Genomic DNA, 14034 nt, shown 5'->3' on the forward strand with positions numbered 1-14034 from the left:
GGATCCCAGGCAGAGGTGTATCATGAAATTTTTGGGCCCCAATGTAACAGGTCCCGCACCCATTATTTATAATCCTTTATGTGGCACAGGGCTCTTTTGGGCCCCCTTGGGCACCGGAGCCCAGGTGTGACTATTACCTCTGCACCTGATAGCTATGCCACTGATCTTGGGGCAGAAGCTTAACCTGGGCCCAGCACACAGGTGACAACCTTATGTTCCACCTCCAGCACGATGACATCACACAATAAAGGCTGTACACGGTCCAGCACGATGACATCACACAATAAAGGCTGTACGGTCCAGCACGATGACATCACACAATAAAGGCTGTACGGTCCAGCACGATGACATCACACAATAAAGGCTGTACGGTCCAGTACTCCCTTTTATAGGGACATCCTTTTGTATAGTAGATGACATCACTTAAAGGGTTTGTCCACGATTAGAGAAACATGGCTGCTTTCTTCCAAAAACAGCACCACCCCAGTCCACGGGTTGTGTCTAGAATTGCAGCTCAGCTCTATTGGAGTCAATGCAATACCGCACAAAACCTGTGGACAGATGAGGTGCTGTTTTTGGGCTCCACTATAGTCAATGGGGCAGAGCTGTAATACCGCACGTGACCCGTGGACAGGGGTGGTGCTATTTTTGGATGAAAGCAGCCGTGTTTTTCTAATCCTGGACAAACCCTTTAAGTGATGTCCCTATAAAAGGGAGTACTGGACCGTACAGCCTTTATTGTGTGATGTCATCGTGCTGGACCGTACAGCCTTTATTGTGTGATGTCATCGTGCTGGACCGTACAGCCTTTATTGTGTGATGTCATCGTGCTGGACCGTACAGCCTTTATTGTGTGATGTCATCGTGCTGGACCGTACAGCCTTTATTGTGTGATGTCATCGTGCTGGACCGTACAGCCTTTATTGTGTGATGTCATCGTGCTGGACCGTACAGCCTTTATTGTGTGATGTCATCGTGCTGGACCGTACAGCCTTTATTGTGTGATGTCATCGTGCTGGACCGTGTACAGCCTTTATTGTGTGATGTCATCGTGCTGGACCGTGTACAGCCTTTATTGTGTGATGTCATCGCTGAAGATGGAACATAACATAGTCACCTGGGTTCTGTCCTCTGTTAAGGGGTTTCAATAGTAACCCCCGATTTCTCATTGGAGAATATTTCTCCCCTATGACCGTACAATACTATATTATACATTTTATTTATATACTTCTTATAATATTACTATATAACTTTATTTTATTTTTGCCCTCAGGGATTAAGTGCAGCCCGAGACACATACGACGCTCTGCAGATGCAGCCTTTGCACTGAGGGAACGGCAAAATGAAGATTTCAACCCAGAGTTCTTCAGAAATCATTAAAATTTTAGTTTTTTCCCCCCTTTTTTTTATTCTTTAACGTTATTCAAAAAGAAGCGAGACTTGATCTAAAATGCAAAGCACAGGCTAAAGGGGGGGGGGGGGTCTGAAAAACATGGCGGCTTTCACCTAAAAACAGCGCCCCCCCTGTCCACAGGTTGCGTACGGTATTGCAGCTGTTCACTTCCATGGAGCTGAGCTGCAATACCAGACACAACCCATGGACAGGTGGCGCAGTTTCTGTCAGAAAGGAGCCATTTTATCGTTTTGCCTCCAGGCTGGTCTGTATGAACATCTAGGGGTCATAGCAGGCGCACCGCACCATTGCCTCAGCATTCGTTTCATCCAAAATTGTATCTACTTTTCACACCTTTTCCAAATTTATATCCGCTTAAAACCATGCGCAACCTCGCAAAAACTTTGCTTGACCTATCTGGCACGAATTAGGAGTTACAATAAACTTTATACTCCAGTCACACCCCAAGCAAAAATGCAAACTTCCGCCAATGCCCTGTTGCTAGTGCATTGTGGGAGCCCATACAATATCCATTAAGATTAAAAAACATGAGGAGGATCCTGAATTCAGCTTTGGCTGTGACTGGAGTATAAGATCTAAGCTCAGAACATGAAGCTCAAGTAGCATTGAGACTGTGGGGTCGGAGATCTTCTGGACGGCTTCACCCTCATCCAGTCTACGGGAGGATTGCAAATGACTTTTTTTTGGCTGTAAATATTTTTCTTGATTTCTGCATTGAATTTAATATATGAAGCGCTTTGAAAAATCTGTATTATTGGGAATATTATTATTTTTTTTTTAAAACTACATATAACAAAAGAATTACCGTATTTCTTGGACTACAAGATGACGAAATCTGGAGGTTGTTGGGTCATTTTTTGGCTCCCATGGGACAAGTTTTGACCCTTCCTGAGTCTTTTTAAAAATGTTTTGAATGGAGTCAAAATGCTACATTTCTATGGCGCAGACGTAACATGGACTCGAAGTGGAGGATGTCTAACGATGACAACCCTCTATATACCCAGCGCAAATGGACGTCACAGTGGGGGGGGGGATATCCATTTGGAAAGCCACCGGCACCGACCCACCTGCTCCTTACGTGACCGGACGGACCCGCAGAGGTCGGCCAGCTTCTATTTTCAAAAAGATTATTTATTGGTCAACCCATTTACATGCACACGAACGTTGTTTGTTTCCGTGTCTGTTCCGTTTTTTTTTTTGCAGATAGGATGTCAATGGGTCTGCAAAAAATGCGGACAGCACACCGTGCGCTGTCCACATCAGTATGTCCGTTCCGTAGCCCCGCAAAAAAAATTGCGTTTTAGGCATTGTTACAATGGATCCGCAAAAAAAACAAAAAACGGAAGGCATATGGATGTCATACAGTCGTGTGCAGGCCTCATGCACACGACAGTTATTTTTTGCGTCCGCAAATTGTGGTCCGCTGCAGATGCGGCATCCGTTTTTTTGGGAGGATCCGTTTTTTCCCACAGATCCCTTGTAATAAATGCCTATCCTTGTCCGCAAATGTGAAAAAAGTAGGACATGCACTATTTTTTTTTTGCTGAAGGGAAACACGGACAACGGACGCGGAACACAAAAGGATAAACTATCAGCATTTTTTTGCTGACCCATTGAAACGAATGGGTTCCCATCCGCAAAAAAAAAAAAACGGAACTGAGGCCGAGAGAAACAACTGTCGTGTGCATGAGGCCTAAATGTGTAGGTTTTCACTTAGGATATTTTGCTTTAATAAAGTGATGTTTTAAAAATATTTTGTGTGCGCGTGTTTTTAGGCAATAATGGTCAGTGCAAGAAAATCATGATAAACTTCCTTTAATCCGACATCTGGTAGTCCAGAAACTCGGATAAAACCGCCACATACTTGTAAAATAATCTGAAATCTGATTGCAGAAGATGGAATATAAATTAGTAATAATTTCTTCCTGCAGCTTTAGATCACATTTAGAATAACGTCTCTGATAATCCAGCGTCTATTATGTATCTTTATTTCCAGATTAAAGGAATTTTACAGCATATAAAAAAAAATATATTATTTTTTAAACTTAAAGGGGTTGTCTGGAATAAGACAAAGATGGCTGCTTTTATTCACAAACAGCATCCCTCCTGTCCATGGGATTTCTGGTATGGCGGTATTTCAGCTCCATTGAAGTGTATGAGCTGCGATACCCGTCCCAACCTGTGGCGCGGCACGGCGCCGTCTTTTGGAAGAAAGCCGTATTTTTCTAATTCTAGGCGACTAATGGGTTAATATTCAGCTTGGAAAATCTACCATGAATTTGCAAGGCTGACCGTGGCCTATCGCTGTGGCTGCCCGTCATGGTTTCCACATGGAATCTGCTTCAATAAGTGCGCGACGGTAAAATTCTGCGTCCACGGGAGTCGCAGAATAGGTTTCCCACCGAAAGCGATGGGAAGCGGATTTCATGTAAATTTTCATTGCGAGAATATACTCAAATTGTCCGAGGAACAGAAAGAGTTTGAAGGAATTATTTCATTGGATGCAACGGTGAGCAGGACGGTATTACCAGTGCAGGGGGCGGGGCCGTGACAACTTATTTTTTTTCTGGTCGAGAGCACAGAATTCATCGTTACAGTGTATTCAGTGGTTCTCATGATGCGATATTTATAGGAGGCGTTACCTTTAAAGCACTTTTGTTCTTGCGGGTGCGTACGCTTCCTTCTGCAGGGATGTACGCTGCTCTCCACTGCGTCCGGATCTGAAACTCAGATAAATGCTCTGAATAAAAAAGCAGAATGTTTAAGCATGCTTAAAATCGGGTAATGGGATCGTCTCCCAAGATGGTCATCAGCTGATGGTTTTCCCTGCAGCGGCCACTAGAGGCGAAATGTAGTATTACAGGCACCAGGCAAACCAATAGTCATTTGCAAACTACATAGGCTCCAGATTCCTCGAGAGCAGGCTCGGACTGGCCCACAGAGATTCAGGGGAATCCCCCGGTGGGCCCCTGAGCAAGGTGGGCCCCTAGTCTCCCACCCCCTGCACAAATGGCACATAACACAGTAGACTTACTGCACTACATACATATATTCAATGTACAGCATATAAAAAACATGTTAGATTATTTATTATATTTGAATGTATCCGTATGGTGGGCCCTCATAATAAATTTTGCTGGTGGGCCCTAGGTACCCCAGTCCAATACTGCACAAGAGAGACCTGCTGCGTGATAGTGGCTCTCTACCCATCATAAAAAGGTGTCTAAGAAGAGACCTACTTTAAAAGTTTTGGCGGTTCGGATGCGGACCAATTCACTTCAATGGGGCTGCAAAAGATGCGGACAGCACTCCCTTGCTCCGTTCCGTGGTGTGCAAAAAAAAAAAAATATAACCTGTCCTATTCTTGTCCATTTTGCGGACAAATTGCGGAACGCACACGGATGCCATCCGTAATTTGCGGACTGCAAAACACACAACGGCCGTGTGCATGAGGCCTTAGAAAAACATGGCTGCATTATTCCAGGAACGGCGCCACACCTCTTCATAGGTTGCCTCTGGTACTGCAGCTCAACTCCACTGAAATCAATGGGAATCCGCTGCAATACCACACACAACCTGTTGACAGGTGTGGTGCTGTGTTTCTGAGCCCACCTTTGAAAGGGGTATTCTGGTAGGTAAAAGTTATCAGATCGGTGTGGGTCCTACCGGTGGGACCCCCCACTGATCATGAGAATGGGGGCCTTGCACCCCCTTGCAGGCCTCTGACCGGAGCGGCCGGTTGCGTTGTGCTTGGCCATCTCCGGAACTCCCATAGAAGTCATTTAAGGGGAGCAGTAAGCGGCCTGCAAGGGGTACAGGGCCCCCATTCTCGTGATCAGTGGGGGTCCCAGCAGTAGAACCCCCACCGACTGATCGTTATCCCCTATCCTGTGCATAGGGGATAACTTGTACCTACCGGAATATCCCTTTAGAGTGACTCTTGCATTATAAGCCGTCATTGACAAATAATTCTTATTAAACAATAAAAAAACTCCCATCCTGGAATCAGTTGCCATTTTTAGTATGGATCAGTGTGAATAGAGCCCAGCGGCATACCTACCATGGAGATAGACCACGCCACCTCTATGGCGCCCGGGGAGGGGGGGGGGGGGGGACACCGAGTTGCTTCTCCTGTTCCCGACACAGATTCAATGCATTTTCCAGCAGCCTCCACTAGGGAGAGTTCAGTGCAAAGATTATTTACAGCTTCCATTGATACTAATGGTAACTGTATAAATTCTTATGCACTGAGCTCTCCCTATATATTGCACGTTACCTGGGAGCGTTTGACGCACACGTACAGGGAAAACGGGTTGGGACATGAGGCTTATACCATGTATGAGATTTGGATCACGGAGCCTTTACATCTCTCGACACGACTTTGGCTTTTTATTAAAAAAAAACTTTGGTTTTTCTTTTTTTCCCTCCAAGATAGTGAAAAACTAAGAAACAATCCTACAAAGTTAAAACACTTGAAAAATGGTTTAATGATGTTTACAACAGAAATTAGCTGTACAGTTACAGTAAGTTTTAGATATAAAAAAAATTACAGCAGACAAATGCCTGTAACAAAAATCTACCATTGATCCCGATTCACTGTAGTCTACGTGATCTTCCAAGGTGTCGGCTCACTCAGGAGCAACCAGTTTAAGGAAAAAACAAACAAAAAAAAACAACTCACTGGGTTTTTATTATTCATTTTGTCTATTTTTTTTTTAAAGAGACAGGCGTTCTAAAAAAAACAAAAACTTCATCTAGAAAAAAAAAAATTAAATCACAATTTGGTCAGTTCAGCTATGTACATCCCGACCGGTTAGTGTCTGACCTTTATATCACATTGATGAAGAGCAACATAACTGGATGTGTAGAAAGGTAGAGCTCCCAAAAATTTGGCAGAAAAAACATTTAGCGTTAAAATCCATGAAAGCTGGCTAGCTATAAATAAACCGCGAGCTGAGGTGGAAATGAACGTATCCACATCTTAAAGCAGGGAAGGCGCATGTCTCTTTAAAAAAAACCAAAAAAAAACATAATAATAAAAAATAAATTAGATAAAACCTCCCCCGAAGATGGATACTATCAGTGTAAAATGCGACCATCGATGATATTCTCCTTATTGAATAATTATGTACACATTTAGAACTTTCCGTAATTTTTTTTATTATTTTTTTCCTTTAATATGAACATCTAGGCAGTGAAAACTGTTATGTTAATACATACACAGACACACCCAAAACATACAAAAATACTATTATTTCAAACTACTAAGAGTAAGACAGTCAGTTAATCTCCATGCTATGACTTCTTAAGAGCATTACACTGAAACAAACGAGAATTCAACAACTCTGATTTTTTTTTTTTTTTTATGTACTTTTTTTTTATTCTTTTTTTTTTTTTTTTTTTTAATATCCCAGAAATATATCAAAATATACATCTAAGCTTTGGAATTACTGAGGTTAGACTAATGCAAGTGCTGGGTCATAGTACTTAATACACAAGTCTAAGGTTCTGCGGGAAAGAAATTCTCTTTGGTATCTGCATCAGGCTAATATTATTATTAAACATTTGGATTTTCTGTTTTGTTTTTAGTTTTCACTTTGGGATAGAGCTTGTATGACCCTACGACCAAACACCCCGTAATCAACTGAGAATAAAAACATCCATGTAAAAAGTTCCTTCATTTGCGATCCCCCACCCCTTTTCCCTTCCCACCCAAAAAAAGTTTTTCTTTAAAAAGTCACAGGCATCTACCTAGCCTAGCGCACAAAAAAAAAAAAAAAGAAGAAAATATTGAGAAATACAATGCATAGTTGCACGTGGTGCCGAGAAGAAAGCAAAGGCGAAAACAAAAGGAAAAAAATAAAATAAAAATAAAAAAGGACAAAAGATTTGTGATCGAGATGTGATCCTGTTTCGGCGCGTTGCAGGACAAAATAAAAATAAGTTCATACCTAGTAGTCATAGAAGACAATCACAGACATTAAAAAAACAACAAAAAGAAGTGCACCTCAGCGTGTATTAGTCAACAACACCCGGCCCATGACGGGTTAGACCCACCAGAGCGGAGGAGCCTTGGTATATGCATTGCTCTTTTGGGATCCAAGACGCTCCAGCCCTGGAAGGTTGAACGCCATCAGAGCAGCCAATAATTTCCCAACTTTATCTTCAGTTCGCGGGGTATTCTGCAAGGAGAATGGGCAGAGGACAAAGTACCGGGAGGTTTGCCGGACCATACCAGATGGTTGGAGTCTACGGCAAAACTGGGAACATTTTATAGGTTACCAAGAGTCCCAGTGCTTTGTCTTCCATGTCCAAGCTTTTAGCGCCTCCAAAAAGTTGCCCCCCAGAACTGAAAAGGTTATCCTCTTTCCAGCAGTTTGTCTTTTTTGGTTTTTTCATTTGTCTTGAGTTCATACAATCATAGAGAAATCTTTGGTTTGGCTGGAAAATTGAAAAACAGTTAGCAAAACAAGACAAAGAAAACCGACCCTCCGGCGTTTAAGAGCAGCACAGTGATGCGGCAAGATAAACAGAGGGATACGGGAATTGCTACATTCTCGTGACTCCTAACCACCGGATGTTAGACAAGATTGTCCACAAAACCAAAAATAAAAAAAGCTTTGCATTTTTTTCACTGTATTTTTTTTTGGTTAAGCTTGAGAAATAAACCAGTATGAGTCGAGAACGAAAAGGACGATGGGTTCGACAAGTCTCTATGAAATGTAACTAATCAGACCATGACATGCCTCGGGCGGATCTCCAACCGTGCGGTAGAAAAAAGGCAACTGAACTCAACCGTCATGTCGTACACCTTCCAGTCTTGATAAAACTAGGAACATTGATGTCATAGACTTTGGAATAGTTTAGGACTGGCGTTGCCCCCTTCTCTCCCCCCTCCAACCTCCCTGTAACATTACCGGTCACGAGTTGCTACGAGCCAAAAAAGGTCAATTTTACACGAAGGTGGCGACTGTAGGGTTTCTAGACAACGTTAAAGCAAATCATTCAGTCGCAAAGATCTAAAATGAGGTATACGACAGCCCCTGTACCTATAATGGAGAAGACCCCAACTCAACTAGTCTTCGCTTACGGAAAGAAGGAAAGGAAAAAAAGTTTTAGTAAATTTTACAATTACACTCTTATTTTTGGTCATTATTTTTAACGGCTGCCCACAGAGACACTTTCTGGTGATTTTTTTTTTTTTCTACATAGAATTGGTGAGATAAAAAAAAAAATATGTGAAAAACTAAAAACCATCAATACAATACAGTAGATATAATGCAAATGTAAAAAGAACGACTGGCCATGTAGTATTTTCTCTTTCCTTCTTTTCACATTTTATGAACACTACGTTTTCCCCATAACCTCCCGACATTAGTTCCTTGGTGTTCACAATTCATTAGAAGTCAGTCACACACACACACACATATACTGAGCTCTTCGTCAAGTCAAACATGAATTAATACCACTTACGGCACGTTTGCAAAGCAAACATGTTAATAAAGCTTTTACGTTAATAAAAATAAAAAAAATGTCAGGATAAAAAAAGAAAATGTCCTAAAATCAGTCTCCTACTTTTTATGGTCATTTTTTGGATATTATATTGCTGCTGGCGGTCAATTACCAACCAAGATTTAAGTACCAGACAAAGGTCTCACACTCCCTCTCTCTCTCTCGAGGACTATAAAAAAAATTAAAAAAAAATAAAGTTGGAGTGTTTTTGTATATATAAAAAAAAAAATCTTCCTATTTTATGCCATAAAAACAAAAAAAACAATATACCTATAGCTTCAGTTCTCAGGTAGCCCTACAACTTGAAATTTGGTCTTAAGCATTTTTTATTTTTTTTTAATACTAAGAGCTACAGACACCACGATAAAGGAACAATACGGAAAAAGTAAAAATAAAAAATTATCAGACATTAAAACACAGGAATAATTACACAATCTTTGGAATTGCAGTTCCTGAAGGAAATATTGAAGGTCTGGAAAGGAGACAATCAGGATATAAAGACTCTGACTTGCACATATCTTTGCAGTATTTCAGTGTATTGAAGCAAAAATGGTCTACCGAAGACCCAAACCCTATGACACCAGTTCATAGCCACCGACAAAGTGGTCATTTTTTTTTTTTGGTAATCTATAAGCTCCAAACCTAGTCACAACTGGCCATTCCGAAGGTCTCTGACTCTACGGGCAGAGTGAGACCCAGCAACTGGCTGAGGGTCGGCGAATAGACACGTGTTCTGGAGAGACACCTCTATACCTCCAGACGTACACGCTCACGATACAAACACAATACAAACACCGGCCCATAGAAGGACTCTGTATCTCACAGTTTTTGGATTCTTGGCGACATAAAGGTCAGGTGCAATGAGAAGAACTGGGTTCACTTCCCTCCAACTTTTTGAAGTTTTCTAGAAGTTATTTTTGGTAGAAAATAGGCTTAGTAGCTGTACTATGATACAAAAGACGCCTCGTCATTCCTATTAAGAACCTAACCCTAAACTCTGCGCTGTCAGAACACTGGCCTAGGACAATACATGGGGGAAGAACTAAAACAAAGGAGCTTTCCCAGTTAGATGCATCACCTATACTTTCTGCTATGGTCTGTAACCGTACAAAAAACAAAAAAAATAAAAATTGTTCCAAATCACAAAAGTTAGAATCCGAGGGTAGGTAGGTCAAAAATTTATAAAAAGGGAAGTGGTGAAATGGGGGAGGAGCTAACCTGCTCCTCACACATCACCTTAATGAGAGCATTGCACAGAGATGACGGCTGGATCAGACAAAGCTTTGGCAAAACATCTGTATAAAACAGATCTTCACAATTCAGGTTCCCAACGAAGTCCACTAGTATATACTCTGTGAAAAATAAAATTTATAAAACTGGGGGGGGGGGGGGGGGGGGGGGGGAAGAAACACAAAAAGGAAACCCATTTATGAAGTTAGATGTAAAGTTAGACGAGAGGGAGAATATTAAGATTTTTTATTTCTCCAAAATTTTTGAGCCCGTCTGTCGAAACCAAGAGGAGTTGAGGTATTTTTCTTTTTATTAGGAGGCCAGAAACTAGTCTGGACAATGCAGGAGCTGCCATGAGAACAACAAGAGCAGGACGTATAATGGGAAAACCTAAACATGACGGACTAGAGAGTAGATTTTGCTTTGGGGGGAGGGGGGGTTGAAAGGGATAGGAATTGTAGTCCCCACTGGCACAACCTTAAAGGCTATGTACACCTTCGGAAGAAAAAAAATGTATGATTGCATTTTACTCATTTTGGAAAAATATTTTTTTTCAATTGGTCTTCATTAAAATATTGAGCTGTTCTGTCGCAAAGGGTAAGTGTTTTTCTAGCAATGTGCATCCGTCATCTAATAAACTCTCTCTATAATTTACTGAGAGATCATACACACTTATTTAAGCCAAGGACTGAGCTATAATGAGTGTTTATAAGGTCAGAGATAAGGAACCGTCAGAATATCTGGCTGATTTGAGTGGTGAGAAAATTCAGATCCCTCTATTAGAGCATCTCAGCCCTGTACAGAGAAAAGGGTTCCATATTCGTAAAGACCAATTTAAAAATAAAAGATTTTTAGATCAAAATGAGTACAATGCAAGAATTTTTTTTTTTAAATGTCCCCCAAAGGTGTACATAGCCTTTAAATTTCTGTAGCGCTTTTCTTGAAGAAATCTGGCAAAATAGTGTTCGATGGGTTCACAGTCTCTTAGATTTCTGTTGAGTCTGACGTGGATGACTCTGGTCAGCGACAGTGCACGAGGCTTTGTCAAAGCCTTTAAAATTGGAGATCAAGTCATCGGCTCCAGGAAATGGCAGTGTTGGAAAATGGGCATGTTAAAAAATGTAATATTTGGTAGTCTTATTGAGAAATGGAGCCATCTAGAAAACTGAGAATTCCCATGGGGCATCACTGCTCCTTTGGTTTAGAATGACTGGCAATGGAGAAGTTAGCATGGTAAAGATGGATGAAGAAGGAATGAGGTCTACCATCTAATTATGAGGATCCCAAGCATCTCCATGATCCTGGCTGCTGAAATAACGACACAGTAATTAGTTTTCTATGTTGGCTGCAGTTTGAGACCATTGTAGTCACTTGAACACTAAAAAAGTCTGAAACATCTCCAAGACCCTGTCTGCATACCCAACTAAACTGCTATGTTACCACTGCTGACCAGGCTGGATACCATGTCAGTCAAGGTTCAGGAGAACCTCTGAGTCTCTGCCAACCGATCTAATCTCATTGCTATTATTTTACTTCAGTGGCCTTAGTTGGATATCATGGCGACCTCTTGGCATCTAAGGTTCTGGAGAACTTTTAAGACCCTGCCAACAGATCCAAATACTTTGGCGTTATCTTACTTTAGTGGTCCTGACTGAAGACGGCCCCTCGGCAACTAAGGTTTAGGAGAATCTCCAAAATCTAAATCATACCGCTAGTACCTTACTACAGAGGCCCTGGCTTGGAGACCATGGTGGTTCCTTAACAGCAAAGATCAGGATTATCACCAAGACCCTTCTTGCAGGCCCAACCACACTGCTATATTATTAACCTTGCCCTGGCTGGAGTGCATGGCAGTCCCTCGACAGTGAAGGTTTATGAAAAACATTGACACGGCCTGTAAGAACAACGTACAATCATGGCTTGTCATTACTGTGCCAAATCTAAACGGGCAACGCAAAGATGATGTTACCAGTGGGGATTACGAGAAAGGTATTGAAGGGAAGGAGGAACAGAGGTGGTCAAACAAGACTCAAAAATTCTAGTATTTACATATGGAAAAACCCCATAAAATTAGAGTTTGCCTTAAACGTAAAAAAGAAAAAAGAATGAGAACAAAAATAAAAGAATTACAAAAAGCAGCAACATTTATATATAAAATTATAACCCCCCACCAAGAAAATAAAAAAAACTAAAGAAAAAAACAAACTGAAATAAATTGTCAGTAGCATCTATCTTGTCACTCACTGCGTCTGAACTGCACTTACGCAAACTAGTCCATTAGTACAGCAGCTTGCTAGAAATTGACTTTGGTTCAAGCTTGGTTAACGTCCTCTAGCGCAAAAAGAGGCAAGCGACACACGGAGGTGATGTGCTTGGCTTCTTTTCAGCATCAGAGGGGTTAAAATATATTTTCAACAACTTAAAAAAAATTACACAAACATATTTATATATATATATATACACACACACACACACGGTCGAATGAAACGGGTTAGCTGACTGCTCGCAGTTCACTAGTCTATAATGTTAGAGATGGAAAATTGCTAGATTTTAGAAATTGCAGGCAAAAACAACAAAAAATTAAAAACTTAAGGAGTCTAGGGAAGTTTTCTGCCCCTTTTCGAGATTTTCCTTGTGCGCCGGGAGTCCGTAGCATCATTTGAGAAAGTGGGTAGAAGACAACCACACCGAAAGGCGCAGTAGTGTGAACTGCGGGGCAGCGATTCAGTCTGCGTTCTCATTCATTCAAATTTTTGGTTTTCTTAGAACAGTAAATTAATGAAGGGAAATCTATATATATATATATATATATATAAAATAAATCGACTACTTCCAGGCTCGCAGAGAGCGCGGCAGACGCTCATCCTACACGCGCTGCGAGCACCTGGCCCCCAGATCATAACTTATTGACGTTTCTGCTGAGCGAGCTCAATCACCCAGACACCAGGCCCGTATGATGTGTGCAAAGAGGCTCAGCTCCCTCCCGGAACAACAAAGCCCAACACAATCAGCCGGCAACCTTTGTCACTCCAGCTGCTGCTTAAAATCAGAAAAAACTCCCGTCATCCCCCGCAACAAAAGGAGCCTCAAGGTTGTGAACGTTTTACCATTTCCAGGTCTGATTTCTGTAGTGTATGTGAAACGGCCATGAAATCCAAAAAGAAGAATAAAAAAACAATTGGGGGATGTAGTTTAGCGTATCACCCTTACTCCCCTTTGCACACATCATGTACCATTAGTGGTTTCTAACATGAGCTCTCTAATGGCTCGGGTGCCTGGAAGATCTCCTGCAAAATTTACTGCATAGCAGAGCCGAGTTAGACATTTCTAGGTTATATGTGGTGTTGCATGGGTCTCTCCTTGTAAATTCGCAACTAAAACGACGTCCTCGGTCTAAGAGAACAATATGGTAAAATAACTCAAACTAAGGCTACGTTCACACGAAAACCCCCCCAAAAAACTGCCTTTTTTTCTGATAAATGGGCCATTAAAAACGACCCCATGAACCGTATCCATGAAAAGCACAAAATAGGACACGTCCACTTTCTGACCGCCGTTAAAAAATGGCCGAGTGAATAGAACCATAGACTGAAATATTTTTGAAAACTGCCCATTTTTTAAACGTGTGAATGTAGCCTTATACTACAGTATGCAGTAAAAGTTGCAGGAGGGTGGAGTTAAACCAATACGTTAAAGTCGCCTGCCGATCCTATCCAACAGCTAGGACAAATAAAGCTGGCCAGTGGGGACACAGGCGATTTTTGGGATGCCATCAGGATAAAACGATCCAGAGTCCCCCCCCAGGAGATCCGTCAGTGATCCATATTGCTGAAACCAGTAATCCGAACGTCTCCCACCTAAACTAGTTCACCAAGACC

General features: G+C 41.6%; 1 protein-coding gene across 1 annotated transcript in view; it reads left to right on the plus strand.

The window, feature by feature from the left end:
- The window catches only part of CD247 (CD247 molecule), a 137862-nt gene extending 135673 nt beyond the window's left edge, over positions 1-2189 (plus strand). Inside the window, exon 9 of the mRNA XM_040422925.1 lies at positions 1274-2189. Coding sequence (XP_040278859.1) covers positions 1274-1330 — 57 coding nt within the window. The 3' untranslated portion in view covers positions 1331-2189. The remainder of the gene's footprint in view (positions 1-1273) is intronic.
- The last annotated feature ends 11845 nt before the right edge of the window (positions 2190-14034 follow it).

Source organism: Bufo bufo, chromosome 3 (assembly GCF_905171765.1).
Source record: "Bufo bufo chromosome 3, aBufBuf1.1, whole genome shotgun sequence".
In the NCBI taxonomy this organism is placed as follows: Eukaryota; Metazoa; Chordata; class Amphibia; order Anura; family Bufonidae; genus Bufo; species Bufo bufo.